The sequence below is a fragment of the Cervus canadensis genome, chromosome 3, assembly GCF_019320065.1.
Source record: "Cervus canadensis isolate Bull #8, Minnesota chromosome 3, ASM1932006v1, whole genome shotgun sequence".
In the NCBI taxonomy this organism is placed as follows: Eukaryota; Metazoa; Chordata; class Mammalia; order Artiodactyla; family Cervidae; genus Cervus; species Cervus canadensis.
The window spans coordinates 12,412,806-12,440,206 of NC_057388.1; the positions used below are offsets into that span (position 1 = coordinate 12,412,806).

Sequence of the window (27,401 nt, forward strand, 5' to 3'; positions counted from 1 at the left end):
TTATCATCACTCTCTGCAAATAGAGAAAAGCCCACACAGCAACAAAGACCCAGCACAGCCAAAAATAAATAATTACAAAAAAAAACCTTTCCTCCTGTATTAGGCTGATTAGTCTCTGTTCCCTGAAAATCCTTTACAACTACAGACCTTGTAATTGGGAAAGGAGTATATCAAAGCTGTATATTGTCACTCTGCTTATTTAATTTACATGCAGAGTACATCATGCAAAATGCCAGGCTGGATGACTCACAAGCTGGAATCAAGACATGGAAATGATGTCACTCTAATGGCAGAAAGCAAAGAGGAACCAAAGAGCCTCTTGATGAAAGTGAAAGGAAAGAGTGAAAATATTGGCTTAAAACTCAACATACAAAAAAGGAAGATCATGGCACCTGGTCCCATCACTTTATGGCAAATAGATGGGGAAACATGGCAACAATGACAGACTTTTTCTTGGGCTCCAAAATCACTGCAGATGGTGACTACAGCCATGAGTTTAAAAGACACCTGCTCCTTGGAAGAAAAGCTACGAAGAACCTAGACAGTGTGTTAAAAAGCAGAGACATTACTTTCCTGACAAAGATCTGTCTAGTCAAAGCTATGGTTTTTCTAGTAGTCTTGTATGGATGTGAGAGTTGGACCATAAAGAAGGCTGAGTGCCAAAGAACTGAAGCTTTTGAACTGTGGTGCTGGAGAAGACTCGAGAGTCTCTTGGACTGCAAGGAGATCCAACCAGTCAATCCTAAAGGAAATCCTGAATATTCATTGGAAGGACTGATGTTGAAGCTCCAATACTTGATGCGGAGCTCCAAGCTCCAAGCCACCTGATTCGGAGAGCCGACTCATTGGAAAAGACCCTGATGCTGGGAAAGATTGAGCAAGGGGAGAAGAGGGCAACAGAGGATGAGATGGTTGGATGGCATCACAGTCTCAATGGACATGAGTCTGAGCAAACTCACAGAGATAGTGAAGGACAGAGAAGCCTGGCATGCTGCAGTTCATCGGGTTGCAGAGAGTCGGACACAACCTAGCGACTGAATAACAACAATAGGCCTTCTAATTCCCCAAAGAAAATAGCTCTGTAAGGGGACTCATTTCCCAGGGCTGCTACATCAATGACCACAAAGGGGTGGCTTGGCACAGCAGGAATTCATCTCTATCACAGTCCTGGAGACCAGATATCTGAAGTCAAGGTGTCAGCAAAGCCATTCTCCATTCAAAGGGAGATTCCACGGGGAAGAGCCCCAAGTGTCTCCTGGCTGTGACCCGATCACTCCGATCTCAGCCTTGGTGGTCACAATGCCACCTACCCTTGCGAGTGTTCAGTCATCTCTCTCTCTGCCTCTCCTGTGGATGCTTATGATGGCATTTAAAGCACAGGTGAGCCAGGGTCAGCTCCTCAACAGCCCCAATTTAGCCACATCTGCAAAGACACTTTTCCCAAAAGGTCACATTTCCAAACTCGGGGATTGCTATCTTGATATCTTCAGGGGGCCGTATGTCAGCTTCCAACAATGAGTAACCTAGGATTTGAACTAGATCTTCCATTTCCCAACACTCCTGGTCTTTTGTAACAAGAGGGGGCAAAAATCTTAGTAGATTTATCTAAGTCGAGTCAACAAATAAATGTGAAATGGAGGCCAGATATTGGACTAGACACTGGAGGTGGTAAAATATGCAGGGCCTGGTGCTTGGACTTAAAAAACCACAGCTAGAGGACCAATAATTAAGTAAAATGGAGCATTTTATGTTATCATGACATCTGGACCACAGCAGCTGTCATTATTTTTAAATTCTAAAGTTGTCCATCTATAAGTAGCTTTTTAAATGTTAATAAAGTTATGCACTAAAAATCCCTCAGGTCAGCCAAGCTAGGTGATTAGACCCCAGAAGCATCTGGCTAGATGAATGGCACCCCCTTCAGCACTTCCTTGCTGTTCGGCGTGTGTGCTTTGCTTTTGTGGGCCACTGTGTAGTTTCTGTCATGTAAGTTTTTCAGGGAATAGTACCTGATTCACGAGGATGATGTGTGACTTGTGAACCTGACAAATGCTATGATTCTAAAGAAAGGGAAAGGAAGGGGGACTGCAGGCATTCACCATTTTACACTGAGAAGAGATCTATGATTAGATCTGTTTGTGAAGTAAATACTGTGGCCCTAGCTGTGTGCTGGGGCTGGGGTTAGGGAAGATGGTACAGGCACATGTGAATGGGTCTTGAACACTGGTCCTACACTACAAGCTCAGTCAGCTTAAACACCACACAAGGGCTTGTTCAGCTCAGTCCTTGTGGAAAGAACTGTAACAACACATATCACAGTGAGCTACAAAATATTCCTACCCTTAGACCCAGGAATCCCTCTATTAGATCTAAGGAAGTAATTAAACAGATACCACATTAATGGCAGAAAGCAAAGAGGAACTAAAGAGCCTCTTGATGAAGGTGAAAGAGGAGAGTGAAAAAGCTGGCTTAAAACTCAACATTCAACAAACGAAGATCACGGCGTCTGGTACCATCACTTCATGGCAAATAGATGGGGAAACAGTGGAAACAGTGTCAGATTCCATTTTCTTGGACTTCATAATCAACGCAGATGGTGACTGCAGCCACAAAATTAAAAGACACCTGCCCCTTGGAAGAAAAGCTATGACAAACCTAGATGGTGTATTAAAAAGCAGAGATATCACTTTGCCCACAAAGGTCTGTATAGTCAAAGCTATGGTTTTTCCAGTAGTCATGTACGGATGTGAGAGTTGGACTATAAAGAAGGCTGAACACCGAAGAATTGATACTTCTGAACTACGATGTTGGAGAGTGCCTTGGATAGCAAGATCACCAGTTAATCCTAAAGGACATCAACCATGAATAGTCATTGGAAGGACTGGTGCTGAAGCTGAAGCTCCAATACTTTGGCCACCTAATCTGAAGAGACCGCTAATTGGAAAAGACCCTGATGCTGTGAAAGATCGGGGGCAAGAGGAAAAGGGGGCAACGGAGGATGAGATGGTAGGATGGTATCACTGACTCAATGGACATGAGTTTGAGCAAACTCCAGGAGATAATGAAGGACAGGGAAGCCTGGCATGCTGTAGTTCATGAAGCAGCAAAGGGTCCAACATGACTTGGTGACTGAACAGCAACAAATTAAACAGAAGGGGGAAATGCCACATACATGAATATATTCACTCCAGTAGTATCTATTATAGAAAAGTAGAAACTGAAATAACTCTGTAAGGGCATGCTTTCATAAAGTATGGTCTATTAATCTAATAAAAAATGATGAAGCTATCTAACACTGTTCATATGAACAGCATATCGAAATATGAACACTGATAAAGGCAGAAAGATTATAAAAGAATTAAAACAAAAATGAACTCAAATTTTGAAAAATATTGATGCAGTATAAGTCATAGAATATACTGAAAAATTCAAAATACCGCGGCAAGCTGAGATGGTTATGGGTGGTTGTTTTCCCTATTGAAACTGAACTATTCACTATTAACAGTGAAAAGAAAGAAAGGAGAAGAAAAGAAAAAATTAGTCATAGGGTAAAGGGTTGAGACTATTGAAGATTTTCCTTGTCACAGTAAAATGCTAACATTTAAGATAAAACAAAATCAGAAAGAAAATGTCAAGTTAAAGAGAATTGTGAGATGATGAGAGGAGGCAGCTCTGAACAGTGGAAAGGCCCAGGACTAGAGCCTGACAGGCCTGGGTACCTTTATGCAGCAAATTACTTGATCTCTTAGTTCTCATCTGGGAAACCAGGGAAGGAAAGCCAAGAATTTGCTATAAGTGCATGAGAAAATATACATGTTATGTTACATTATATACGTAAAATGCATGTTACATTGTTGGCGTCTAATGAATTCGAGGTTATATTTTATATTTTTTGAAGAGTATATGTAAAAAGGAATAGGAAAAGCCAGTGTGTTAATAGGGGTGGGATGAAAACGAAGCCAAGTACATTAGAAGATACTACAATCACATAAAAGTAATGACTGTAAACATATTCGTGTAACTAGGAATCAAAATCTTCACTTAAAAAGATACAAACAGAAAAGAAAGGAAATTCCTGTAAGGTTAAATTTAAATAGGAACTATCATTATGAACTTTTGATTTTTTTTGTTTTTTAAGTATATCTCCCAGCTCTTTCCACTGAAAGGTCAGAGAGGCAGGAACAATCCAGTAGCAATGAGTTACTGCCCAGCTTCACGTTCCCAAGCACCAGTCCCAACCAAGAGGACCTGGGCCTTTGAGAAAAGATCTCCTGGACAAGGGCAGGACAAATCCAAAGCCAGCCGGGTACACCTTATTTACCAAAAGCCAAGAACACTCACAGGCTGAGGGTACAAGAGCCAGCTTAAAGGAACTCCCACTGACCACCCTGGGACAATCTGAACAATTCAGAGAATTTAGTAATAGATTCTAACACACTGAGTTCAATGTAAATAAATCCATGAGTTTACACTGATACAAAAATTAACAGAGAAAGAAAAGGGAGTGGAGGGAAGAAAGCTTTTCTTTACCAATGAATTCTAGATAATAAATGAGAAAGAGTCAGAAAAAATAACTGTTTTTTCAAACACCAATGTAATACCTCATCCAGAAAAGGGTCGCCATGGATGTAATACCTGATCCAGAAAAGCGTCACTGTGGATATAATGCCTAATCCAGAAAAGGATCACTATGGATGTAATAACTGACCCAGAAAAGGATCACCATGGATGCCGAAACTACTGGCTGAAAGGCTGCTGTGAAACAGGATATTCCCATGTTCTGAAAGTGCCTATTTCCTAATTACAAAACAAAAGTGGTAGAATGTAGTGTAGTGTAGAATGGAAATATCTAGCGGACACCATCTGAACCAAGTGATCAAACTGGGTATCATCAGTGCTGGGACAGGATAGTAGGATCTCTCCTAACCTGCACCCCAAAACTGATCTTGAATCCAAGTCATGAGGAAACAACCAGACAAGTCCAGAATGAGGGGCTTTCAACAAAATAACTGGGCCTGGGTTCGAAGTCAATGTCATGATAGAATAATAAAACAAGGATGTGTTCTTTCTCCTGTTGACTGCAAGATACAGTTCTATAAACAAAGCCCATATATATATGTATATATAAATGCTAATTTTATTGCAGAAGTTTAGAGATGATAATGGTAGCATTTAAGTTTGAGTCTGTTTTGGACAAATAAGCACTATGCTTTTCAAATGATTGGACAATCAGTTTTATTTGCCTCTTTTTTTTTTTTTTTTTTACGGTGGTTTGATTTTTCTGAAGTAAAAAATCTCTAAACTTGATCAGTGGTTAAAAAAAAAAGGCAAGGGTCTGTTCTAGATTAGAAGATATATAGCAACTAAATGTAATACAGGAAACCTGATTAGATGGTGGATTTGAAAAACAAAAGGCAATAAAGCATTTGAGGTGGGGGAGAGGTGAGTGGAGAGATCTGGCATATTTGAAATAGACTGGATATTAGATATTTCACATGATTGCTAATCTACTGGATATTAGATATGTCACATGATTGTTAATCTTCCTAAGTATGATAATGGTTAAGAAGAACGCTCTTATTCAAAGATAAATACTGAAGTATCTTGATGTCTGCAATTTATAGTTAACTGGTCTAGCCAAAAGAGGAAATTATGTGTGTGATGTGTAAAAGGTATATGTGTGTTAAAACAAATTTTAAAAAGGCACACAGGTTTTAAAAATGTTAACAATCAACCCAGATGAAGGGTATCTATTAGACATCCACTGAATTCTTTACATTTTCTATAGCTTAAAAGACTTTTTTAACTATCAGTAAGAAAAAAAAATTGATCTTAAACATTGAGTTAGCTAATTCATACTGCATGTGAGCTTGGTCACACTTCTTCTGCACCTCATAAGCACAGAGGATGTGGAACCAATCCAATCTGCACCGCCCCCCCAAAGTGTTTGCTAGAATAAAGCGATGTTCTGTGCAGCTGTTTAGCCTGAATGAACTAGTGTGGAATATACCTCCACCTCTCCCCCTGCACCTCCACAGACAGGCCCTATGAGGGAAGAAATGCCTGCTCCTAAAGGATATTTTCCTCCAAAGCAAAGAATCCCACCTTGGGAGGGATTACACAAATTGTAGAAAACACAAGTAGCCACTCCTGGAACAGAGAAGGTATAATCTAGCAATCTGCCAGCATATGGCAGGAAGTATAATTGCCAATCTCCTCCCCACTTGCTTCCCATCTGCAACACTTTCACTTTAGAGGGAGTTACCTTCATGCAGGATGGAACAATAGATGTATAAGCAAGTAAAGAGAAGTACTGGTAAAACTGAGAGCACTCACAGTACATCAAGGGAGTTTTCTTTGGTTTTATCTCAAACCGATGCATATAGGAAAAACAGACACGGGACCAAAAGAGAAAGTTCAGAACAAAAGAACACCCCAGAAAGGCAGGTAAGTAATCTATCAGAAGGGAGCGCTGGCAAGTGGCGAGGGCAGACAGCTGGGTTTACTACAGTTTACACAGAAAAGGCTAGTTCTGACAGATAATATTTGGTTATTAGGGAATATTGGTACTCATATTACCAATATTTTGGAGCCCCAAATTCTGCACTTACGGTAAAAATCAACTGCATTCTTACACAACTTATGAATAACTCACTTTCTAAAATGTAAACAGAAAATATTGGTAAAAGAAAAAAAAACACCAAAGGCATTTTGCAAAGTGTCCTATTTAGTTTTAGGTGGTTCCATGTTTCTCTTCCCACTTGGGCAGAATGCCTTTCTTGGGGATTTCGAATCATTCTTCTGTCTATCAGATTTATAGCATTTAATCATATGGGACATTTAAAAGTTCCTTGAGCAGAAAGATTATAGAAGAGTTATGTTCACAGACCTGCGTCTTACATTTATAATTTTTACAGTTGCCTTAAAACTTAAAATATACTACACACACTCAAGCACATCTTCACACCACTCAACTCCAATAGCTGTGAAATTACAAACAGTTGTTTAAACTATGTCAAGAAATTCAGATATAGAATCCCCAACTGGGATAAGAATACTGAAGGAAATATTAAGGGCATCATTTCTAAAATAATGTATTAATTGTAAAAGGGAGAAAAAATGTAGCACATTGGCTTCCTAATCATTAAAGAAACAGAAAGCTGTTTCAAACAAAACAAAAACTAAATGAGATAATCAAAAACAAACATACCCATCTTTAGTCTGATCCACCACACCACTTAAAAGTTCCACAGTCTTTGGATTAGGCTGGCTTTCTCCAAAAATGTTCAAGTATCGGGTGACGAAGTCATTGGGAGACATGAAAAATTCACCATTCTTTTCAATGCTTGCATACTGTTTAAAAAAAGAAAATACATTTTATTCTCAAATGTATATAATCAAATCAATATGTGAAAAAAGCTGAAAATATTCAATGGATAAAATATCTGATATGACTATATACTGTTACAAGGACAATTACTTCCCATCACTCCAAGTAAAAAGCAAAAAGACATTAGTTTGCCAAGTTTTATCTTTTTATCAGAGGTCATCAACTGAGAGAAGCTTGCCTGACTGTCCAGCTTACAGACACCAGAGTCCCCAGTAGGCCAGCTCCACATGTTATAACGCCTGCTTTCTCAGATGGACTTTTCCAGCTCTGAGCCGTCTGTTTCCATTTTTCCCCACAGGGGACATCCAGCCGTGCCTGAGGACGATTCTGATTGGGGTATAAGGGCAGAAATAGAAACTGGTATCTACTTGGGACAGGCCAGAGATGCCTCTAAATATCCCCAATACACAGGATGCCCACCCCCTACCCCCTACCCAATTACAGAGTCATCCAGACCAAATGTCAATTGTGCTGAGGGTGAGAAACCCATGTTGACAGAAATTTGGAAAGACAAATTATATATTGTTCTTTAGCAAAGACATAGAGTTTTCTTCAAAAAAAAATATTATGAAATCATGAATGAAAACAACCTCATTCTTTTGCCCCTTTTCCTGTTTCGAAAGCATCAATGATGGGAAAAGAAAAAGAAAAAAGAATGACAAAGAGGAGAAACTGGAAAGCAAACTGTTAACAGCAAGGCTTGTGTAAGACTTCATGCTCTCCCCGCCGCATCCCGGGGGACCGGAGCAAGCAGCCGGGACCATGTTCTGACGCAAGTTGATGGCCCTTGACTACCACAACCCTGCCGGCTTCAACTGCAAAGATGAGACGGAATTTAGAAACTTCATTGTTTGGCTTGAAGACCAGAAAATCAGACACTATAAAATTGAAGACAGGTAATTTAAGAAACATCCACAGCAGTGACTGGCCCAAGTTCTCTGAAAAGTATCTCAGAGATGTTAACTGTCCTTTCAAGATTCAAGATCGACAGGAAGCAATCGACTGGCTTCTTGGCTTAGCTGTTAGACTTCAGTACGGAGATGATGCTGAAAAATACAACAAGGACTTGGTACCTGGTAATACAAAAAACGCTGACAATGCAGCTAAAAATGCAGAGCCATTGATCAATTTGGATGTAAATAATCCTGATTTTAAGGCTGGTGTAATGGCTTTGGCTAACCTTCTTCAGATTCAGCGTCATGATGATTACCTGGTAATGTTTAAGGCAATTCGCATTTTGGTCCAGGAGCACCTGACACAAGATGCAGTTGCTAAAGCAAATCAAATGAAAGAGGGCTTGCCGGTTGCCTTAGACAAGCATATTCTTGGTTTTGACACGGGGGATGCAGTTCTTAATGAAGCTGCTCAAATTCTTCGATTGCTACATATAGAAGAGCTGAGAGAGCTGCAGACAAAAATTAATGAAGGCATAGTAGCTGTTCAGGTGATTATTGCTGACCCAAAGACAGACCACAGACTGGGAAAAGTTGGAAGATGAACATTTTAGGATTTCAGCTTCTCACCTACTTAGTACAACTGGGAACCATGTAAGCTTTGGCATGTGTTTGGAAATGTCATGTTTTCGAGGGAAGAATCCTAGAAAATTGACTATGTTCTAGAGATTTACCATCATTCCTTTTTCTTTAATAAAGTTGGGAAGGTGAAAAAAAAAAGACTTCATGGAAGCTGGTAAGAAATGCTGCTATGTCTGTATAGAAAGTGTGGGGCGCTGTGTTAGGTTTTTACATGAATATCCTATTAGTATTATGCAATAAAGTAGGTGTTCCCATGCACATTTTAGAGATGCAATGGCTAAATCCTGAATGGTAAACTAATTCACCTACATAGGCAGGGGTAGAAACAATATTGAAATCCAAGTACATCTGACTTCAAGGTCTTCATTCTGTTTTTGCTCCAGAGCTCCTAAAGATTACATTTTTTTTTTTATTTTTTTACTTGAGCCAAAGAAAAAATTTGGCCCCTGTTTTAAAAAAGACCATAACCATTAAGAAGGCTAAGTGCCAAAGAATTGATGCTTTTAAACTGTGGTGTTGGAGAAGACTCTTAAGAGTTCCTTGGACTGCAAGGAGATCCAACCAGTCCATCCTAAAGGAGATCAGTCCTGGGTGTTCATTGGAAGGACTGATGCTGAAGCTGAAACTCCAGTACTTTGGCCACCTGATGCAACGAGCTGACTCATTAGAAAAGACCCTGACGCTGGGAAAGATTTGAGGGCAGGCGCAGAAGGGGACGACAGAGGATGAGATGGTTGGATGGCATCACCAACTCAATGGGCATGGGTTTGAGCAAGTTCCGGGAGATGGTGAAGGACAGGGAAGCCAGGCGTGCTGCAGTCCATGGGGTCACAAAGAGTCGGACATGAGTGAGCGATTGAAGAACAAAATTACAAAAAAAACAATTTGTATCCTTTATACTTTTACTATGTATGTTTGGATCATCCTTCTGTGTTAAGTCCTTACAGAGAATAAAGGAAGAGCTATAAGTTCCTTTCCACTGAAAATGGGGACAAAGGGTATCATGAAAGAGGAAAACGTGTATTTATTTCAGTTCCATCTCCTCAAAATGCCTAACGCAGTAAGTCCTAAAGAGATATTGATTGGTGAATAAACAATGAGAGAGTTTCAGGGAAAAAAAAAAAAAGAAACGCTGCTATGGTTAGGGTCCTCTCCATTCCAGAACAAAAACAGTGAGTAAGAAAAAGGTGGCGTGCGATGCTTTTTCACAGCCTTCCCCCAGTTCACAAACACGGAACCTGCACATTACTGCTCTGTAGAGGTGGGGGGCTGTGAGAAATGCTGAGGAACAGCTTGGGGGTCACACATATACTCACAGAGCAGGAGAGGGCCTCTTGATCTTTGGGATCAACAGTGATTTGTGGCGGGGAGATGAGGACCTCAAGCTACAAGAAGAACAGGGCTGGCTGGGTGACAGAAACCCCCGTGATGGGAGAGCACAGTGAACGGGGTGCAGTGACAGTCAAACCCCATTAAAGCTGCTTTTGCACGTCACCTGTGGGCTTCCTGGAGATGCAGACAGAGAGGACCCCGTGAACAGTAGGAGAACAGACTTGTGGACAAAGAAGGGGACGGACAGGGTGGAATGAACCGAAAGTAGAATCGCGACTTATACATAACCACGTGTAAACTTAGCTGGCCAGTGGGAATGTGCTGTGTGATGCAGGGAGCTCAAATCCAGCGCTCTGTGACGACCGGAAGAGAGGACAGGGAGGGGATGGGGTGGAAGGGGGGTTCAAAAGGGAGGGACATATGTATACCTATGGCTGATTAATGCTGAAGTATGGTAGAAGCCAATAAAATATTGAGAAGCGCTTATCTTCCAATTAAAAATAAATACATTAAAAAAAAAGAATCTGCCTGCCAATTCAGGGGACGTGGGTTCGATCCCTGCTCCAGGAAGAGCCCACACAATGCGGGCAACTAAGCCCATGCGCCACAGCTACGGAGCCAGCGCTGCGGAGCCCACAGGCCCAACCACTGGGCCCAGAAGCATCCGTTACTGAAGCCCAGGCAGCGGCAGCCTGCGCTCCGACAAGAGAAGCCATCAAATGAGAAGCCCGTGCACCGCAACCAGAGAGTAGCTTCTGCTTGCTGCGATGAAGACCCTGCACATCCATACATCAATAAATAAATCTTTAAAAAAAAAAAAAGGCACTTGTTCTTTCTACATTTCAGTCATTCCAAAGCAGGATCGGCTCTTGAGCAGATACTCAGCTACAGGCTTTGGAGTCTCCCAGGTCTGGGATGCAAGCAGCTCTGCTTCTGCCTCTAAAGGACCTCAGGTAAGTAAGTAAAGCTTTCTGGGCCTCTGGCTCCTCACCTGTAAAATGGGGATAAGAACACTACCTGCTCTTAAGATGATGCTAGAAATAAACGAACAGTCATGAAATAAACTAGGCACAATGCCATACACACAATGGGCATCTTATAAATGTGCTAGATTATTGGTTTTTATTTAACAATCTTTCGCACAGTACAAAAGAAAAGCTCAAAGATGGCCCAATAATCATACTATTCTTTAGTTAGTATTGAATTTGGCTTTTTGCAAACGTGGAAGAATTATAATTTATTTTCCTAACTGAGGCAAAACAGGACTGAAATATAAAGGAAATGTCACTGTTAATTACAGCAATCCTATGATTTAGAATTATACCTATGTTTGCTTATACTAGTGAATAATTCATTTATTTAAAAACACAATTTAACACTTCTCTCACCAGTAGACATTATTATTACTGGATTATCTCCAGTTTTTCTTATTTTTTTTTTAAAGCTAAAGTAACCAGCTTTGCATATAACATCTGTCCAAATTCCTGGCAATTTTCAAAGACTAGACTCCCAGAGGAGAAATTGTTGAGTCACAGGAGAGGATCTTTAAGGCTCTTGATACTTATTATCACACTGCTCTCCAGAAAGGACTATACCAATTACACTCCCAACCAACAGCACGAGAGCATGCCCTCTCCCTCTTTGTCTGTCATACTTGCTGCAAATAGTTCTATATTTTTATATAATTGAGTGTCGATTTTTATCTGCTTTACAGTTTCTTCCATTACCTCTAAGTTTAGAAACTATTATAATTCTTCATCACAAGACTACATATTCACCCACATTTTCTCTTAGCCTGTTTTGAATAGGTTTATCTTTTCCCTTTAAGTTTCAATACATTATTGGTACTTTGTTTTCGATGTGGTTTGAGGTAAGGATCCTCCAACTTGAGTCTCTTCCACTTACTCTCTTGGTTGTCTTTCAGAAGGGAAGATCCCCTGGAGAAGGGCATGGCAACCCACTCCAGTACTCTTGCCTGGAGAATCCCATGGACAGAGGAGCCTGGAAGGCTACAGTCCATGGGGCCATGAAGAGCCAGACATGACTGAGTGACTAAACAACTCTTGGTTGTCCCAGGAGCCTACACATCAAATCATTCTCCCTTCCCTCACCTTTAGGATGCCATGTCTACCACAGGCTAAATTATCATATGGTTGGGACTTCCCTGGGGGTCCGGTGGTTAAGAATCCACCTTGCAATGCAAGAGATGCAGGTTCGATCCCTGGTAGGGGAACTAAGGTCCCACATGTCACAACTAGAGAGCCCGTGCACCACAGCAAAGGACATCCCACATGATGCAACCAAGATTCGGTGCTGGGCAACTAAGCCCCCATGCACGCAAATACACAAATACTTTAAAAAATTATCATATGGTCACAAGGGAAAGGCTTGGCAAGGAAATCTATCTCCTACACAGTTCTGATCGGGCGCAATGCCTTCCTAAGGTTAAAGATGTCCTCAGACCCAACTCCATAGGAGGAATGCCAGGAAGAGCAGACAGCTCCCGTCATCACCGCAGCAGACAATGTTTCAGGACTAACCTTGGCAATTGACCCATCTACTCTTGCAAGATTACAAGCACCTTAATTGCTATAACTAGAGGGAAAGCTCTGCCAGGACAGAATTTTTTCCCCCCTTTCTCACTGTTGTGTATCCTTGAGCTCTAGACTATTACCTGGCAGATAGGCAACATGTTCAATAAACATCTGACAAATGAATGTGGAGTAAAAAAAAAACACTACATTACTGGACTTCCCTGGTGGCTCAGAATCCGCCTGCTGATACAGGGTTTGACTCCTGATCTGGAAGATCCCACATGCCCTGGAACATCTAAGCCATGTGCCACAACTACTGAACCAGTGCTTCAGAGCCCGAGGGCCGCAACTCATGAGGCCCCGTGCTTCAACTACTGAAGTCCATGCTCCACAACAAGGGAAGCCACTGCAGTGAGAAGCCTGAGGGCCGCGATGAAGAGGAGTCCCTGCTCCCCTCGACTGGAGAAAGCTCTGGCAAAGCAAGAGAGACCCAGTGCAGCCAAAAGTAAATAAATGAATGAATAAACCAAATAAAAAAGCATTTCATTATTTTTTTCTTACAAGTCTTCTTCTAATCACTCTCTTAGTTTTCCCCTAATGATCTTTAGAATCATTATCAAGCTCCCAACCACTAAAAAAAAAAAGTTTCCACTGAAAAGGCAAAATAAAACTACAGTGCAATAATACCACTACTCATACACAAGATCAAGATAATTAAAAAGAAAAAAACCAATGTTGGCAAAATATAGAGCAAATGTAACTGGCAAACTGCTTCAGAAAACTGCTTGGCAATGTCTACTGTTACTGAACATACATGTAAGGACAAACCCAGCAATTTTACACCAGTGGGATTTTTCCCTTTCCATAATTTATTATTTCTCATTGGAACTTTTACTTTTTCACTTACAGATGACCCTTTAACACTTCTTGTAAGGTCAGTTTAGTATTGATCAACTCAGTTTCTGCCTGTCTGACCTCTTTGCTTGTCCTTCAATTCTGAATGACAATCTTGCTAGATCGAGTATCCTGGGTGGTAAGGTTTCTCCCTTTTAGCACTTTAAAAGTATCGCGCCATTCTCTCCTGGCCTGCAAAGTTTCTGCAGAAAAAGCAACTGATAATTTTATGGGGGTTCCCTTGTATGTGACTTTGTTTTTTTCTTGCTGCATTTAAAATTATTTTTTTCTATTTTAATTATGATGTATTTTGACGTGGGTCTCTTTGGGTTCATCTTGTTTGGAACCCTCTGTGCCTCCTGTACCTGGATATGTTTCCTCCTCCTCCAGGTTTGGGAAGTTTCCAGCCATAATTTCATCAAATACATTTTCTACTCTTTTCACTTTCTGTGCTGTGCTTAGTCGCTCAGTCATGTCTGACTCTTTCTGACCCCATGGACTGCAGCCCACCAGGCTCCTCTGTCCACGGGATTCTCCAGGCAAGAATACTGGAGTGGGTTGCCATCCCTCCTCCAGGGGATCCTCCTGACCCAGGGACTGAACCCACATCTCTTACGTACCCTGCACTGGCAGATGGGTTCTTCACCACTAACGCTATCTTTCTTTTCTGGGATCACTATAATGCAAATGTTAGTGCCTGTGATGTTGTCCCATAATTCCCTTACACTATCCTCAATTTTTAGAATTTTTTTTTTTGGGGGGGGGGGGTAGTTCTTACTGGGCAATTTGCATTCCTCTTATCTTCCAGATCACTTATGTATTCTATATCACCTAATCTCTTGTTAATATCCTCCAGTGTATTTTTCCATCTCAGTTATTGTATTCTTCCACGCTGTCAGCACTTTTCTAATATTATCTAGCTCTTTACAAAAATTCTCCTTGTGTTCATCTATTCTTTCCCCAGTTCAATTAGGATTCTTATTACTAATGCTTTGAACTCTTTTATCAGGTAAATTACTTATCTGTGTTTCATTAGGGTTTTTTCCCAGGGTTTCTTTTTTTTCCTTGTTCTTTCATTTGAAACATATTCCTGTCTTCTCATTTTAACACCCTCTGTCTTTATGAAACTAGGATAAAATCTACCTCTCCTGCCCTTGAAGGTCTGTCCGTGGAGCATTCCCGGCGGCCCTGGGAGGAGAAACGGGTCTAAAGTGAGCATGAGCTGCGTCTTCCCCAGGGTGTGCTGGCAGCTGCTGCCCTGGGAGGAGGTGGGGCTGGGGCCCAGCCAGGTGCACGCGGGGGCTTCTCCTCTGCTCAGGGGCCATCGCTGCCCTCCTCGGGGTGGGAGCTGGGTTTCTCTTGGGTATGACAGTGCTCCCGGCCTTGGTCTGGGGCATGGCCAGGGCCTGAGGGTCTAGGGCTGCATTTCTGGGAGGGTTTCACCTTTTCCCCCACGTGTGCATCTTATTAGAGGCTGGGTGGGACTGGGGCCAGAGCAGGCTGTGCCACAGCCCTAAGCTGACCCCACCCCACAGCAGCATTATTTTGGATAGCAAAAAAATGGAAAATAACTCAAATGTCCACAGCAGAATGTTTCAACGAATTGTGGCACAGTCACAGAGTGGAATAAACTAACGCTGACTACACGTGACGGATGAATCGTACCAATAAAGAGCTACAGTGAAAGAAGCTAGACACAATACATATTGTTAAAGGAAAAAAAAAGGAAAACATACTGTATTATTCATTTTATATAAAGTAGAAAACCAGGCAAAGCTAACACATGGTGACAGAAGTCAGATGACTAGTTCCCCTGGGAGGCGTGGGTATTCACTAGAAAGGGCATCGGAGGGCTTCTAGGATGCTGGCTACGTGGATGGATTCGCTTTATGAACATGCATGGGGTTGTACATTTCTGATTGATGCACTTGATTTATTCCTCAATATAGTTTACAAATAAAAAAATCTCAGGTATTTCATCTGACTTGTTTTTCCAGAGGTGATAAAACATCTCTTCAATACAAGGACACATTAATATGGACACAAGAAACACAGTTTTCCTCAGTTTTAAAAAACAGCACATCACCAAGGCTTGGGTAGTCTACTTTGATTAAAGATGTCAAAGGTTCTTCCTTAGACTGATGGACAGAGGGTCCCTGTCAGGGGAGTGGACTATACCTCGCAGCTACCACACCTTTAAAATGTTATTTAATCCTTCTTCAGTAATAGATTTGATAAATGACCTGAAGCTTCTCTCCTTTACTATTTTTGGAAGTTTAATATGATTAAACATATATACTTATGAAATGGGAAGGCTTTTAGGATTCCTTGCATAACCTAGTAAAATACTAACTGGTTAATTTTATGCATCAACTTGACTGGCCAACAGGTGCCCAGATAAAACACTGTTTCTGGGTGTGTCTGTGAGGGCGTTTCTGGATGAGACTGCATTTAAATCTATGGACTCAGTAAACTGGATTTCCCTCCCCAATATGGTTGGGCTTCACCCAATCCATTGAGAATGGAATAAGAGATGGAGGAAAGAATTCATCCCTTTTTTCCCTGCCCCATTGCATAAGCTGTGTCCTATCTTCCTTCTCTGACCCTCGGATGGAGATTTACATCATCAGCTACCCTGTTCTCAGGACTTTGGACTTGGACTGAATTACAACACAGCTTTTCCTGGGTCTCCAGCCTGCAGACAGTACCATCCTAGGACTTCTCAGCCTCCAAAATGGATGGTGTGAGCCAATTCCTCATAATAAACCTCACTAGATAAGTACCTAGAGATGGAGCTCTCTCATACTGGTTCTGTTTCTCTCAAGAAGCCTGACTAACAAACCAAATGTCACCAGGAAGACATACCTCCACAACCAATGAATATGGTGGCAAAGGAAAGCAATGTCACTACCCTGTACCCTCAGAAGCCAGGGGGCCTAACTGGCCTGCCCACCAACTGGTGGAACAAAATAGTCTATCAACTGTGAACACGCCAGAACCATAATCAGTAGTCACTCATTTTTGCCACAAACCATTCATGTTTGGAGGCTGAAGGGCAAATTCTCCTTGAGTGTGTTCCAGCCACTGAGAAATCAGTTCCACAACTGATCACTGTGTTTGACCATTCTTGCCCTGCTTCCCTGTTACACGGGTAGAATAAAGTATTATACTTGAGAATTTGAAAATGGATCAAATACTTTATGTTATTAAGGAACTACTATTAATTTCCTTAAGTGCACAGTGATATACATTATGGCCATATATAATATTTACTAACATATATTATGGCCATTTCTCAATAGGGAATCTTAAAATTATTAGAAGGTATGATCAATGCAAAGAAACAGAGGAAAACAACAGAAAGGGAAAGACTAGAGATCTCTTCAAGAAAATTAGAGATACCAAGGGAACATTTCATGCAAAGATGGGCTCTATAAAGGACAGAAATGGTATGGACTGACAGAAGCAGAAGATATTAAGAAGACATGGCAAGAATACACAGAAGAACTGTACAAAAAAGATCTTCATGACCCAGATAATCACGATGGTGTGATCACTCACCTAGAGCCTGACATCCTGGAATATGAAGTCAAGTGGGCCTTAGGAAGCATCACTACTAGCAAAGCTAGTGGAGGTGATGGAATTCCAGTTGAGCTATTTCAAAGCCTGAAAGATGATGCTGTGAAAGTGCTACACTCAATATGTCAGAAATTTGGAAAACTCAGCAGTGGCCACAGGACTGGAAAACGTCACTTTTCATTCCAATCCCAAAGAAAGGCAATGCCAAAGAATGCTCAAACTACCACACAATTGCACTCATCTTACACGCTAGTAAAGTAATGCTCAAAATTCTCCAAGCCAGGCTTCAGCAATAAGTGAACCGTGAACTTCCAGATGTTCAAGCTCGTTTTAGAAAAGGCAGAGGAACCAGAGATCAAATTGCCAACATCCGCTGGATCATCGAAAAAGCAATAGAGTTCCAGAAAAACATCTACCTCTGCTTTACTGACTATGCCAAAGCCTTTGACTGTGTGGATCACAATAAACTGTGGAAAATTCTGAAAGAGATGGGAATACCAGACCACCTGACCTGCCTCTTGAGAAACCTATATGCAGGTCAGGAAGCAACAGTTAGAACTGGATATGGAAGAACAGACTGGTTCCAAATGGGAAAAGGAGTACGTCAAGGCTGTATATTGTCACCCTGCTTATTTAACTTATATGCAGAGTACATCATGAGAAATGCTGGGCTGGAAGAAGCACAAGCTGGAATCAAGATTGCTGGTAGAAATATCAATAACCTCAGATATGCAGATGACACCACCCTTATGGCAGAGAGTGAAGAGGAACTAAAAAACCTCTTGATAAAAGTGAAAGAGGAGAGTGAAAAAGTTGGCTTAAAGCTCAACATTCAGAAAACTAAGATCATGGCATCTGGTCCCATCACTTCATGGCAAATAGATGGGGAAAGTGTGTCAGACTTTATTTTTTGGGCTCCAAAATCACTGCAGATGGTGATTGCAGCCATGAAATTAAAAGACGCTTACTCCTTGGAAGGAAAGTTATGACCAACCTAGACAGCATATTTAAAAGCAGAGACATTACTTTGCCAACAAAGGCCCATCTATTCAAGGCTATGGTTTTCCCAGTGGTCATGTATGGATGTGAGAGTTGGACTGTGAAGAAAGCTGAGCGTCAAAGAATTGATGCTTTTGAACTGTGGTGTTGGAGAAGACTCTTGAGAGTCCCTTGAACTGCCAGGAGATCCAACCAGTCCATCCTAAAGGAGATCAGTCCTGGGTGTTCATTGGAAGGACTGATGTTGAAGCTGAAACTCCAACACTTTGGCCACCTCATGCGAAGAGTTGACTTACTGGAAAAGACCCTGATGCTGGGAAGGATTGGGGGCAGGAAGAGAAGGGGACGACAAAGGATGAGATGGCTGGGTGGCATCACCGACTCGATGGACATGGGTTTGAGTAAACTCTGGGAGTTGGTGATGGACAGGGAGGCCTGGCGTGCTGTGATTCATGGGGTCGCAAAGAGTTGGACACGACTGAGCAACAGAACCGAACTGATACGCTATTTAGCGTGAATCACGGAGATAGCTAACTTACACTGAAAGACATCAGTAAATATTATATGTGAAACTAATGTGACAAAAACTTATTTAAATTAGGTGGTGGTTATGTGGGTATTTACTACTCTATATTCTGTATATTTGTAAATTTTAATGAAAAGATTTAAATGTCATTAGGTATCATGAATATTCAACAAATATGTTGCTGATGATAAAAACCACAAATTTAAAACAAGATACAATTTTTAATGAGTTGTCAGAAAGGCTTTTATTGTTGCTGCTCAGTTTTTTTTAATTATCTGAGTTGATGTCACAATGAGGAAAAATGTAAACTCCCATACTCCCACCAAAAATGTATATTGATGCAACCTTCTTGAGAGGCAGTCTGCCAAGAATCAAAAGCCTTAAAATGTTGTAAATCCATTCTTCAACAATTCCACTTCTATAAATGTATCTAAGAAAATGCTAGCTATATGCAAAAATGTAGTTTCAGGGCTATTCATTACAGTGTTGTTATGATAGCAAAGCCGAGAAGATGACTAAACATCCAGTAATAGAGAGTGGCTAGATAAATTATGGTAAAACAGCCATAGATAAGAATATCATAGCAACAGAAAAAGCAGAAATGCTTTCAGTTATAGGAAAAGGTATTCATAATGTATTAGGTGAGGGAAAAAATGAATACCAAATAGTATTTTTCCTCCTGTTAAGGAAAAAAATTATACACAGAGGCAGAGAAACAGGAAAACAGACATATGCATATATAAATAAACTTAAATAGATATATGTATATATACACAGATAGATTTAAATATATAGGGATCATATGTTTCAGTTCCTTATACACATCTTTTTTTTTTTAATTTTCAAAAAATATGAACTGTTCTGTCATAAGATAAAAAGTTTTCAGAGGAAATTATTTTTCCAATTTTCCCTACAAAATCTTCTAAAAATATATATTATGCTTTTGTTGATGAATTATAAAATTCCAAGTACAATTCACTACATATTACTATCCCAATTTGTAATATGACCTGCTTCCCTTGTCTGGTCTTCCCATCGTCCACATCTTACACTATAGTAAGAAATTTAGTTGCGTCCAGCTCTACACTTCTAAACAGTAACTATCACCTCCTTCACTCTCACTTGAGCTAATGGTTGTCTCCTCAATTTCTGCATCTTAATACTGGTACTTCCCTGCCCCCAGGCTATATATCCAGTGGTCATATGTACCCCCTGTTCACGATCAATCAATCCATCCTGCATATTCATTAGAAGGACTGATGCTGAAGCTCCAATACTTTGGCCACCTGATGTGAAGAGCCAACTTCATTAGAAAAGACGCTGATGCTGGGAAATGTTGAAGGCAGAAAGAGAAGGGGACAACAGAGGATGAGGTGGCTGGATGACATCACCGACTCAATGGACATGAGTTTGAGCAAGCTCCAGGAGATGGTGAAGGACAGGGAAGCCTGGCCTGCTGCAGTCCACGGCGTCACAGAGTCAGACAGGACTGAGTGCCTGACCACCACCGCCACAGTCATCCATGACACCAGATCAGGCATTTTCAATCCAACAGTCCTTCAAAATGTGTTAACTTGCCCATTCTCCATTCCTCCTGCTACCACAACCCTAATCAAGTTATTAGGGTAGCACACAGGGATTACACCCACAGCTGCCTAACCCATGGCCTTGCTGCACCAATCCAATCTCCGACCCATCCTCCAAGTCACTGGATAACTCAGAAAACCTTCAATGGCTTCCTATTGTTTAGCAAAAATGCCAAACTCCCAATTATCTTTCTAATTTTGTCACCCACACCCTGTAAAATTTGGCAGACTCCTTCGTGCAGAGCTGAATTAAGTAAATATTTGAAGAAAGAGCAAAAATCCTTCAATCTGGAGGAGGTTTGCTCCCAAACCCACCTCCAGGCCTTCCCTCCGATGTGGTCCTGGTTCCCAGAAGCCTCCGCTGCCCCCTGGGTGCCTCCCCCCACCCCCAGCTCCCAGGCATCCGCGGGCTCCTCACGTTCCCACTCCAAGGAGCCTTCTCTCACCTATCCGCACCACAGGGACTGCCCCCTCCTCCCATTTCCTGTGGCGTCTGCTTTAACCACACAAGTGACCCTTGACTGTGCTGACTTACTTTTTTTTTTTTTAACTTTCTGCATGCCTATAAATTTGGTCTTCTGTACAAAATCTGAACATCTCTAAATAAGACATGGATGCTGCTTATACCTTTTTACACATCTCACTCACTGCAAAGTTCCATGGCATTTCATTTAAACTGTAAGCACTCAAATACATACCTGTTTATTAACATGAAGCAGCACGGGAAGCGTCAGGCAGAGAAAAAAACTTAGGTTCCCAACACTTAGGTAGGAAATAAAGCTGACTACACCTAGGCTTCACCTTCTACATCCAGACAAAACATTAACCGCCACATGTCACTAAAACAGCCTGCATAAAAAAATTCAAACGCCTTAGGCTGGAGATGTTTTATGCCAAGTTCCACTCTGCCTGCCATTCTAGCACCATTTCCCAAGCTTCTATGTGTCAGGCCACCTCCATGCCTGGAGTTCTTTGCTTTTGCTTACACTATTATTTCCTTCTTCTTTCTTTGCTCCACAATCCTCCACATTCTCCATTTGATAAACAGCAGCTCAAATACCACCACTGCCCAGCAACTGTAATGACCCTCTCTAGGAAGATGTAATTAGCCCCATGTTATCTGCTTGCTAATTAATACTATACAATGCATATCAACCATATTATGTACTATATAATGTATATCAACCATATTGTGGATTTTTTTTTTTAAACACTTAAACACACACAGTGAGATAGTTAAGGGCAGGAGCCATGATTAATTCATCTTTATAACCCCAACATCTGACAGTAAGCAACTTCAGAAAAAGAACTGATTTTAACTCTTTAAAAAAAAAACAAAAAACATAGAATAAGCCAGAACAGGGCTCATTTTCGTCCTCCAGGACCCATGTTTCCTTCTCTGTTTTGGTTCCACTAGGTCTCTCTGCTCGCCATAGCTATCAACTCCCCCATTACCAGCACATCTGGTCTCAAAGGAACAATGAAGCTTCCCTCCACCTCCCCTAAGCTACAGGAGAATCACCTAACTAGTGCTGCAGAGAGCTTGGGATATTTATAAGGAAGAAAAGTCAGGAAAAATGTCAGAAAAAAGTCAGCAAATAGGTTTACAGAGTGCTCGCTGCCGATCCACTCTTAGAACAAGTCCAGGTGGACAGCAAAGTGATTCAGTGATTCATGGTCAATCAACTATGCACGCTAAGTCCGACTCTTTGAGATCCCATGGACTGTAGCTTTCCAAATCCTCTGTCCAAGGGATTCTCCAGGCAAGAATACTGGAGTGGGTAGCCATGCCCTCTTCCAGGGGATCTTCCTCACCCAGGGATTGAACCTGCATCTCCTGCATTGCAAGCAGATTTTTTTTTTTTTTTTTTTTTTTACAGCTGAGCTACCAGGGAAGCCCCTCAAACAACTATACACTAATACAAAATATAAATTTAAAAAATAAATAAATAAATGAACCACAATTTACTCAAGAAAAAAAAAAAAATAGAAAGCCCAGGCTCGCTGGAGACGTGCCTAGCACAGCCCCCAAAGGCGCCTCGCTCCCTATTCTTCCCCCACAGCACGTCTGCGGTAGAGAGTAAACAAGAGGTCCTCAGCTTGCTGAGCCAAGGTGGATTTGCGTTGGTACCACACTACCCAAGCCTGATGAGATCACCCGAACCTCTGCCAGATCCACAATCCCTTCTAGAAACTGCTGATCACTTCTTTTCTTCAGGGACAGTTCCCCCCACATCATCCCATTGGACTAAGTCATCTGGAATTCTCACTCAGATGCCACGCAGTCCCAGCCTCACCAAGGGAGGACAGCACTTCCTTTCTGGTCCCAAAGATTCCACCCCAGCCTTCGGGCCCACTGACACAGAAGCCCCACAGGTGGCTCTCCAGAACTCTGCAGGGACTCCTACCCTCCCCTGGGTTTCCCTGGCCAAGCCCACTTGTCTCCAGTAAAACTCCCCTGCGACTGTGATGCAGCCACCAGAAAAGATACGTCCTTCCATTAGCAGGGTCTTAACCCAGCCTCATCAGCTCCCACATGGCCTCAAACCGCGGTCACAGCTTCTACCTGGAGCCTTTCCACGGAATCACATCAAGAAGACCAACAAGGATCCAAGATGCACCATCTACTGAGACCCTCTAAGGTGTTCCCATTTCCCGATGCCCACAGCTACCGGTGGCTTAGAAAAGAGAAGTCACAGATTCTGAGTTCCGAGGATGATCGTGACTCTGCCGGCTCAATTTTATGAGCTTCGTCCATCTCTCCAGGCTCTTTAGCAGCCCACTCGCAGGCTCTTCTGCAAGTGGTCTTCCAGAATTACATCATTAGAGTTTTACAACAAAAACCTCATAAATACACAGCCTAAAAACGTCTGTGGCTCCCCCATATACACCTCAGCCCCGTCCCGGGGGCCCGGCGTGCACAGCGGCAGACATCAGCTGAGAAACGTGCGTTTCTGTTCACTGGACTTTCACTACCCGGAATCCTTTTCCACCTGAGAGACCGTATTTATCTTTTCCGGGCAAAACACAAGCTTATGAAGAACTCTGCCTCCTAATGTATAACCCAGTCTACTTTACAAATTGATTCTTTTTTTTCTCGTATTTTTTGCCCATTTTCTCTTGGAGTCTGTCTCTATGAATGACTTAATTTCAAGCATTTACTGAATCAATATCTACTGCATATCAGGTGCATGTCTAATACACAGCACTTTCAAGTAAGTTTTTTTAACGGAATCTTTACAACTTTTTATAACATTATGTACATGTTCAAATATACACAGAGTAAACAGTAAACTCAATACTCCATTTTCCAATTGCAAGAATTATCATATGGCCTATTTTTCCTACACCACCAAAACTGGGTTATTTAAAACCAAATCTCAGATATCATAATCTCACCTATAAATACTGCAGTGTACATCTCTAAAAAACTCTTTATAGTTTCCATATTCAGAACATTATTACCTAGCCTAAAAATCAATTAATAATTACTTTATATCAAATAATCCTATCAGTATTCAAATTCCCCGATTCCTCGATTTTTAACAGTAGCACATTTTGATAAGGAAAGTGATGCTAGGAGAATTAATAACTTCCTAAGGCATATATACACAGCAGCAGAACAAGTTTCTCACTTGAAGCCTTGGGTTCTTTAAATACAGCACACCTACCTTCTCACCATGTTTAGAAAAGGTCTACATATGTACTTTTTAAAATTATCTTTACAAAAATGGCCTTTCTTCTTTTGAAATACTTTTATTGCCAGTTAAATAACCTTAAAAGTGATTCAGTGTTTGGGACCTGAGGCAGACTTTATTATTAGAGTATTAGTCACTCAGTGCCCAATATCACAAAGTAGGTGAAAGTATAAGAAACGAAGGAAATAAATTTGTACAGGGCCATGTAGTACCTACTGTTACTTGTACTGAGGCTGCCTCAAGGGCAGCACAGCTGAAGTTAAATGGTATCATGATGGTAATAACAACAGCAATGTTCTGCTCAGGAGAGACCAGGGAAGTCCATTCTGGATGAATGACGGATGAAGAAAAGGTGTTTACAAAGAGCTTTAAACCCCTTAGGACGGAAAGCTTTAGTATCATCTGCTGCACAGGACAATCTCAGAAAGGTAAATGGGTTTTGAGACTAAACTCCCCAACAACCCGTTTTCGGTACTGAACATCCTGTGAGACCAGAGAAAGTGAAATACAAACCATGCAGCCATCACAGCCAGTTGCCTACAAGTATGTGATACATTTTAAAAGACAGATGCAAAATTGTAAAGGATCTCTTTTACAAGTCTTAAGCAAAGGTACTTCTGGGGATGTTTTTAAAAATGAATGAAAAAGAGAGCTGCTTGAAAATCATCTTTAAAAGTTGTAGAACACGAATGAGAAACAGACAGACTCCTTGATACCAACCTTCAAAAATACTGTCTTAAGTTCAGCTGGATCCGCTCTCTTGGTTAAAGCCACCTATAAACAAACATAAAAATGTTTACATTATTAGAACAAAGCTGAGAAATCAAGCTCGCAGACTGACAGAAAATAAACTCCAGGTTAGAAATCAGTGAATTTCATTTCTGCACTTAAAGCACTAAATTTACCCAGTGCTTAAACTACTCTCTGGATTTTAAATTAGACTTCTTATGAGGCTTCTAGAATGATAACATTCCATACAAGAAACAAAAGCTCCTAATATGCAGTGTCTAATATACATCTTTTTTTCCCAAAATGAATAAGGAAAAAAAAAAGTTAAAACAGACTTGCAAACACCTGGCATTTTAAACTGCAACCCAGAATGACCCAAACCCTTTCACAGGGGAATATTAAATATTAAAGTACAGCTTGTTAAGTATGCAAGAAAACGTAGTTTTTAGAGAAGTTAGTGAGTAAGGCAAATAATATTCACAGACAGAAGACAATTAATTCCCATGGTTCCACAATGGACAGGCATGAACACCCAGCAATCTGGTCCTGTCCAGCAGTATCCTCCTCTCCCCAACTTTATCAAAAAAATCCAGAAGTCTCCAATTGTACAGCATACAACCATTGTTTTCTAATAACTTTAAAAGGAATATAATCCATAAAAATATTGAACAATGTTGTACACCTGAAACTAATATTATAAATCAACTGTATTTCAACGAGAAAAAAAAAAGAAATCATAAGTCTCCAAATGTATGATTATTATTTACCACGTTCTGGAATACAAGGGGCTATGGTTACCTTTCAAGAGCAAAGTTTGACAGATTAGCTCAGAATAGGTGTTGTGCTTAATTCTCCAGCCCACAAAGTCCAAAAACATCACTGGGGAAAGAGAAGACAAACTTGAACATGGCTGCCCCAGGCCAACACAAAAGAGTCCTTATGTGGAACCAAACAGTGGGCTTATTCAGCATCCCATCACCCAGTCCTGCTGGCAGAAACCGTCATGAGACTGAACTCTCCCCAAGCACAGCATCACCCCATGATACAGCCAAGGAGGGGTTCCTGGAACCACCCCAATACTGGAGCCATGTCGCCATCCATGGGGAGATTTATGCAAATTGTTCTAAATCCCTTCGGGGTGTCTGCAAAGGCTCTCCTGAGATCTTTGGACAATGGGTTCTCTGTCTTGAAATATGTAACTGCCTGAGCTCCTTGGCCCGCCACTGTCAGGAATAATTTTATTAACTAATCATTGGAATAGGAGAGGTAGTTTTCCTGAAACCAGTTAGCTAGTCACCTTGTTTCCCAAACCAAGACTGATAACTCCTAACTTCTGCTGAGTACTTGTAACCACCAATGCTATTTTTATCCATAAGAATTTGTAATCTTTTTAAAATCCTCAATCACTGACTGTTCTCTGCTATTCAAGTAAAGAGAAAAAAAATATAAAAATCGACTGCAAACCAACCTAAGACTGATGATAGTGCTGTTGAGTCTCACAAGATCTCCTCCGTTCGGGTCTATACTCTGAGAAAGGTGGGGAGGACAAACACTATTGGAGATGGGACAGCATGAGAAGTTTCCATCCTCTTCGAGAGAGAGAAGACATTCCCTCCAAGTTCTACATCTCAAGACCATAAGTAACATTTTTTTTAAAAGGCATATGGTGACCCTCAGCACTTAATTGGGTTTCCTTTTAAAAGCAAAGGTAAGTTTCCACAAAGTGAACTATTCTTACTCCATCTGAATAACACATCCTTTAAAATCAAATTAATTCACTCTGCCACACACACTTCATAAAGCCTTCCCTGGGCAATGCTATTTCAGAGTGAACTTCCCCCGCCCTGAACGCCCACAGCATTCTTCTTACTGATCCCAGAACGCAGTCATCGCTCACCGCCAGGACTACCCCTCTGTGAGAGAAAGCAAGCTTTCAGTCTATAACTCTCCCAGGGTGGAGGGCACGGGAGAAACCCATCCATATGGCGGCCCAGCGCTTCTAAGCCATGTCACCTAATGTGTACAGAACACTTAGAAGTTTTCAGAGCAGGACTCTGACGCCATTGGATCCCCGTGGCAGACCTGAGACTCAGAGCATATTATTGCACTCATTTGACAGAAAGGGAAACCAAGACTCAGAAAGGGTCACTTATTTCCCTGAAAGTCAGATTTAGCACCACTTTTGCTGACATTTCTAAGTGTTTTCTGAGCAGAGGTCAAGTTCCAAATCTTCCACCCCCTTACTGTGCTGGTCTCACTGAGTCACATCACAGGCAGCTTTAAATTGACCATAGCTTATGTCACCCCTAATATAAAACAGCACTTGCCTAAAAATCAAGACTCTCCCAGTTTCTCCTAGTACCACCAGTTTGTAGTGTCCATCCAGTGCTACGATTAAGAACATGCTCCAGGATCAGACTGCCCTGGATTGGGTGGGGGGGAATCTGAGCTCTCAACTCACTAGCTATGTGACCCTCCCGTTTTAAGCCAACTCACGTGGCATCACCTGACAAGCCTTAGTTCATCAGGCTTTAGAAGTTTCTCAAACTGTAGCTTTTTCTCCATAAGGCTAATTTTCACTGTTTTATATACAAGTATA

General features: G+C 41.3%; 1 protein-coding gene and 1 pseudogene across 3 annotated transcripts in view; one reads left to right on the forward strand and one right to left on the reverse strand.

Moving 5' to 3' along the window:
* The window catches only part of SLC25A13 (solute carrier family 25 member 13), a 226,698-nt gene that overhangs the window by 172,182 nt on the left and 27,115 nt on the right, over positions 1-27,401 (reverse strand). For 2 of the 3 annotated variants that reach the window (XM_043462657.1, XM_043462658.1), the window contains exons 2-3: positions 24,794-24,847; positions 7,211-7,353 (exon numbers count right to left, since the gene is read on the reverse strand). In XM_043462657.1, the coding sequence (XP_043318592.1) occupies positions 7,211-7,353; positions 24,794-24,847 (197 nt within the window). Of the gene's footprint in view, positions 1-7,210; positions 7,354-24,793; positions 24,848-27,401 lie in introns of those variants that run through there. The other variant, XM_043462659.1, reaches the window with a different exon arrangement.
* Positions 8,153-9,065, forward strand: LOC122438116 (annotated as a pseudogene).